The sequence below is a fragment of the Cyprinodon variegatus genome, unplaced genomic scaffold (assembly GCF_000732505.1).
Source record: "Cyprinodon variegatus isolate N-32 unplaced genomic scaffold, C_variegatus-1.0 Scaffold572, whole genome shotgun sequence".
Taxonomy (NCBI): domain Eukaryota; kingdom Metazoa; phylum Chordata; class Actinopteri; order Cyprinodontiformes; family Cyprinodontidae; genus Cyprinodon; species Cyprinodon variegatus.
The window spans coordinates 435,365-441,949 of NW_015151025.1; the positions used below are offsets into that span (position 1 = coordinate 435,365).

General features: G+C 40.0%; 1 protein-coding gene across 4 annotated transcripts in view; it reads left to right on the forward strand.

Moving 5' to 3' along the window:
* LOC107095773 (AP-1 complex subunit sigma-2) overlaps nt 1-6,585 on the forward strand; it is a 43,274-nt gene that overhangs the window by 13,544 nt on the left and 23,145 nt on the right. For all 4 annotated transcript variants that reach the window (XM_015392058.1, XM_015392059.1, XM_015392060.1 and 1 more), the window contains exons 3-4: nt 2,059-2,167; nt 2,299-2,436. In XM_015392058.1, the coding sequence (XP_015247544.1) occupies nt 2,059-2,167; nt 2,299-2,436 (247 nt within the window). The remainder of the gene's footprint in view (nt 1-2,058; nt 2,168-2,298; nt 2,437-6,585) is intronic.

Consider the following 6,585-nt stretch of genomic DNA (forward strand, 5'->3'; position numbering starts at 1 on the left):
GTGAGTCTGTGAACAAATGGCATTTCAAGGTGGGTGCTTACCTTTTAGAGCAACAAAATAATAACGGGCTGACCCGAATCAGGCAGGCTTAAGCAGAGGTGCAGATTAAAGTTTCAGTACAGCAAACTAAGGGCTATAGTTGAAGACCCCTGTTTTAGAAGCAACAACAGTATGTTGGATCTTTTATCCTTAGAAAGTTGTTTTAATATGGTCTGCAGCCTCTTAAGAGGTTTTTCTTTCAGGACTGACTGATCTAACAGTCGTCGATGTATCTAGCAAACAAAATTATTCTCACAGCATGAATGAAGCCACTTCGTTTATCTTCCATTAAACTGTCTTTCCTCATACGTTTAAGTAGTTGGCCATGCCTTGAAGATGTGCAACCTGGTTCCAAATTTTAGACATTCTTTTAAAATATTGACACTCATCTTCCTGCTGTGTTCCTTGGTTTTCATGAAACAGTTTGATCTCTAGTGCTATTTTAAGCAAAGCTTTATTTAAATCCAGCACTTCTGTGAAGGCCTCAGACACACAGATGGTCTCAAATTAGTGATTAATGAAGGACATTTGTTGAACTTGGTTTTATTTAAGATTTGAGACTCAACAAATCTTTGCAACTGCATTATGGTCAATATCAATATGTATTTCACCCAGAAAAGCGCAGAACCTCCACCAAGCAGCAAATTTTATTGGGACTTACACCTATAACTAAATCTGAATCATTATGAATTCTTAATGAATTGTTTCATGAGGTGCACCTTTGGTAAAAAAGAAACTTCCTTAAAATCTTTTCATAAGTTCATAAGTAAAGAACAGTTTGTTTCAGCCTCTGGTGTCTGTGCTGCTCTCACCATCTTCATTTACTCTGATTTCCTCTTTGATGAGCAGACTGAGACTTGAAGCGAGGCAGCGCTCCCCTTTCTTGTGTTTTTGTATTTTTGGTCTCCGGTATAATACTTCTGGGCTTTTTTATTCGGATGCTAAAGCTGTAAATAATCACTGTTATACCCAAATAATGTTAAAGAACCCTTTAAAAAAACTCTTGTATCCAGATTATAACCTGGACCATCACCAACATTTATTGGATTGTTCCTTAAATATGAGGTGAACTTCTGGTGAAAAAGAAAATGCATTAAAATCTGTTCCTAACTTTTCAAGTAATCCTGTTAGCAGGCAGAAAACATAACCTGAAGGTAAAGCTCTGATTTGCCGGACTAAATCCACAATCCCCTTTAAGACTTTATACTGTATGTTTTTTTTTCTGCAAAGATAGAGGAAATATTAGCTTTTTTCAGTTAATCATCAGCAGAATAAGAACTTTACTCTTGCTATGGTTCAATGTTTTTATGGAAATGTAGCATTAGAATCCATTTTATTTACAAAAGCATCTCGGCTGCATTAGGCGATTGTTTTAGCATCCTGTTTTCATTTGCAAAAGAGAAGGAATGACAAGGTAAACATTGCATTAAGCGATCATTTCCCTTGCTGCCCCCTCACTCCACCCTGCGGTTCATGGGATCAGCTGACCACCTCCTTTATTAGCCAGTCATCACATGCTTACAGTGAGTCTTTGGGATTATCAGGGATAAAGAACTATGGGGCAGGGCTTAACTGATTCAGCATCCTGCTCTGGCTTCTGGCTTTTTAATGAACACACTGTTTACAACAAGCAGCCATCTTTAATAATGACTGAGAACTCCTCGCTCAGCAGCATTTAAGTGCAAAGGGAGACTCTTCTGTATGTCACTTAAAGATCCTCTTCATGGAAAGTATATGGTCAGCTCTCCTGGCACCCAGTTTGTCGGGTAGACATGAAACTTTTTACTAAAACTGCACAAAATATGGCAATACTGTTGCAAAAGAAAAACTTTCCAGACCGCTCTCTTTCTGTATGATCAAGGTAAAGTGTTTGAAAGACAAACACTAAATAAGATAAACTGCTAAACTGTTTTTTTCTTCATATAGTAAACATAAAACACTGATGTTGCAGTGATGACAATGATTCGGTGTGTTGTGCAGATGCTCATTGGAATGCCGTGTGTTTTTCCTGTGTCGTAGATACGCCAGCCTGTATTTCTGCTGTGCCATAGAGGACCAGGACAACGAGCTCATCACGCTGGAAATCATCCACAGATACGTGGAGCTGCTGGATAAATACTTTGGCAGCGTGCGTTTGGACTCAGCCTCCGTTTCTGTTTTTATCTTTGATAAATCGACCTACTTTCAGGGTACCATCTATTGAGTTCATTTTCAAACTACTACAATATATACTGTGAATATACGTATGTTCTCTTCCAGGTTTGTGAACTCGACATTATTTTCAACTTTGAGAAGGCCTACTTCATCCTGGATGAATTCCTGCTGGGCGGGGAGGCCCAGGAGACGTCCAAGAAGAACGTTCTGAAGGCCATCGAGCAGGCTGACCTACTGCAGGAGGTAAGACCCGCACCATTGAAGCCATAATTATTCTTTTTTTTTCACTTTAGTTGGAAATCTGCCTATCTAGTAGTCACATGTAGTTAAAACATATGTAATTTTTCATGTCTGTGAATAAAAATCATATTTTACATTATTATGCCATTATTTTATTGATCTTTAACAAGGTGCTACATTTGGTTGTCAGTGGTTACGGTATAGATTTTTATCTTATTTTGTCTTAGAAAAATTGATAATGATAATAAAAAAGTAGGTCTTGAACCTGAATAAGGTTGTATTTATTGCTCTTTCCTTAGATTTTAAGATAAACGTTGAATGTTTGTTATTAAATAGGATTAAAAGTCAGATCTAAAACCTTATAGAAGTAAAAAAAATAAAAATAAATTGAAAGGTTTTCAGAAAGGAATAAATGTCTAGTAAGCAAGTAGAAGTGCTTGCAGATAGTAGATAACCCATTGCAAAAAAAAAACAACAAAAATGTTGGTTTGTGGGGCTCCTCAGTGGAACAGTGCGTAGCACTGCTGCCTTGTAGCAAGAAGGTTTCAGGTTTGATTCCAGGCCTGGTGTCTTTCTGCATGGCAGACACGGGCAATGTGGAGTCAACAAGTCATCTCCATGTCATGTATTTGTTCTACCCAGCCACTGAAGCAGGTGAGTCCATTCTTCACTGTGAATTAACCTGAGCAGATTGGACTCACCTGGTTAATTGGCTGGGTAGATTAAATACATGACATGGAGATGACTTGTTGACTCCACATTGCCCATGTCTGCTGCATGGAGTTTGCATGTTCTCCCTGAGCATACGTGGACTCTCTCCGGGTACTCCTGCTTCCTCCCACAGTCCAAAAACATGACTGTTAGATTAATTGGCTTCGCTAAAGTCTCCTTAGATGTGAGTATGTTTGTGTGTGAATGGTTGTTTGTCCTGTTTGTCTTTGTGTTGCCCTGCGATGCACTGGCGACCCGTCCAGGCTATGCCCGTCTCTCGACTTGAGCAGGAAAAAGTGTGACAGAAAATTGATGGATGGATGGATGATTATACTGGTCAACAAGTGAGAGTTGTTTAAAAAAACAATTTTATCTGCTTTTAACTCAAGTTCTAATAGTTGGCAGTCTGTTCTGCAGTATGCAAAATTAAATAAATATGTTGCTGCCGTAGTAGCCTATGGTCCTCCAGAAATGTACAGCATCATTTGGTTGTACTAAGCCATGGATCTATTGGCACATCAGCTTTGATGACTTTCTACAGCTTCATTGTTTAAACAGATCAGGACTTCTATATGTCACAAGATTGGCACATAGAGAGAGACAATGGTTATTTGATTGTTCCAGTTCCTGGGGGTCGTTATCCTGCATCTTTTAGATGTGCCTTTGGTTCAACACACCTGAATCAAGTACTCAGATAAGTGGGAGGACTCTGCAGGAACCGACTGCATACTGAGGAGGTAACTCAGCCATTTGATTCAGGTGTGTTGGACCAATGATGGATATTAAAGTTGCAGGATTCCGGCCCCCAGGAACTGGAATTGCCCACCCCTGTCCTAGATTGTCCATTCCTTGATTGCTATCTAATAGGGGTGTGCATTGGCACTGCCCTCACGATTCGATTCGATTATGATTCACCAGGTAACGATTCGATTGAATTCGATTCTATGATGCATTGCGATGCATCAAAATCCCATTGACTTCGTAAAATCCGAAATGTGTCCAGATATCCGCTTTCCAAGCTTTTGGTGCGTTTTTAATTAGGCCTACCCGTCTATCGCGGTCATCTCCCTCAGCCTCAGCCATCTTGATTGTTGTTGGTATGCCCCCGGAAGTAATTGAAACTTCACAACTTGTCCATTTGAGGCCAGAAAATAAACAGTGACATAATCGATTATGGCACATTGCCGCATCAATGCTGAATCGTGCATGCCCCGCATTGCAATGCATCGCTGAAACGATTATTGTTGACACCCCTACTATCTAATGCTTTCTGCTCCTCAGCTCCTTTCACAGGTTGCAGCTGGAAGTTTAACTTCTTCCATAGAAGTTAGTCTAAGGACAGAGATGACCATGCTTGATTTATATCCAATGGCAGAAGCTGTCAGTAAAATGTATGCATAGGTGTTTAAATAGGTATATGTAAGTCAATAAACGTGAATACATTAGAATGTGGATGTTTTCCATGTTAACTCATACAAACATGTGAAATCAGATGTTTCATCTGTGAGAATACAAGTTTCGAAGTTACAGCTTAGCAACAAAGCAAATATAAATCCCACATTTCTTTCTTACTGTAAAAACACAATTACAAATCACAAATTTATGATTATGAATCAAAAATATAAAAGTAGAGATCCATAACGTCTGATGAAGATGTTACTCTCCTTACCGGAGGGTGGCAGCATTATGCCTGAAGGTTGCTCACCAACTGGTATTAAACAAGAAGAAGATGGAGGAGTTCTCAATATGCGATCTTGAGCGTTCTTTTGTGCTCGTGACACGTCATCAGTCTCAGCCCGAGTACTGTTCCAATTGCCGAGAACGCCAGACCGAGAAAGCATTAAATCCCCGGATGTTGTTCTCGCCCCTCCCTATCTACCCAGCATGCATCAGAGCAGACTTGTCCGTTCTTGAGATTGACAGCTGTCCCAGCATGCACTGCAGCAGCATCAGCAGCTTTCAATGGAGCGCTCCATTGAAAGTTATAAGTTCTCTATTCTGTTGCTGTTGTTCAATAAAAGTTTCTTTTAAGATCTTTTTTTATCATAATATTGTACTTTAAAGCGTCACTATATGGTCCATTTACTGATTTAATGCATAATAAAAAAAAAAAATTCCGAAGTTGAGAGGACCGCGGCAACCAGCGGACCTCCGACGCTAACCGCAGCCCGTCTGCAGCAGCCCTCTCTCGGCATAGCCGTGTGTGAAGAACCGCTGGCTCTGATGGCGATATGTTTGTTTTATTTGGCAACATTTTCATTTGATTTGTGTTTATATGACTCTGTTAATTATTATTCCCCCACTAAATTAAAAAAGTAATAATTTATTATTATCTAGAGACTATTAATACCAGAAAGTGAAATGCAGCTCTAGACGAGCTGAGCGTGTGGTGATGTCACGAGTATGCGTCTGTTCCAATTGATCCATATTTATGCTACGTGCTCCCGTTCTCCTTAAGTCCAGACTTTCCTGTTTTCTTCTCAAGAACATACTTGGTGAAGACACAAGTCTGTACTCACGTTCTGGTGAATTGAGAAACGGCGCCTGTATCCCAAACTGGGTCCATAAGCACTAACCCTTTAGTAGTGTCCCTCCCAGTGAAGTCTCACTCGCAGCTGTGGAAGGCGCCTTGATTGAAGGTGCAGGGGTACAAACGAGAATGAGACGGCTTCTTCCCTTCAACGGAAAAGGAAAGAAGTCGTTGCTATGCCAACACAGGGATGCCCCATGTTGCTCTGTGGTGTAGGTTGGCATAAAATTAAACATTTACCCCTTTCTTAAAACAAATATATAAAGTCAGATAAAACTATTTCCCAAAGGACTTCCCTGTTAAAATTTATTATGTTTTTTTTCATATACCTAACTTGTGATTTTTTGTCAGTATGACGAAGATGCAGCAAACCGGTAGAACTTACATTTAAATGCGTTTTCTCCGTCATCAAGCCACTTACACCTGCTACCAAATTCCAGCATGCCTGCACTGATGCAGACTCGCTATTTAAGGGCTGGACGGTCCACTCGCCCTACACACTGCGGGGTTTGGGGCGGCACTTAATGTGGCACACTCTCCGCGGGAAAGTGCAAACGGAGGGTTAGCGCTCAGGGTTAGTGTTTAGGGGCCAGTTTGGGGGATTGGGTCAAACACATTTTTGGCACTTTGCCACGACCAACAGCTTAGGAGTGTATCGAAGAAATATCTGACTCGTGCAAAGTTGTAACTTCTAAACTTGTATTCTCGTGTATGAAACATCTGATTTCACGATGGGTATGAGTTGAAAGCGAGTTACAAATACAAATCACTGACCTAAATTTAAAAAAGTAGACACTTTTGTATACATTTTACTGGATATTTGTAATCACTTTCTTATTGGAAAGCCTCATATATGGCCCATAAATATGCTATTGCAAATATCCTTTCTTTTTTTAAGAGTTTACAGTTTT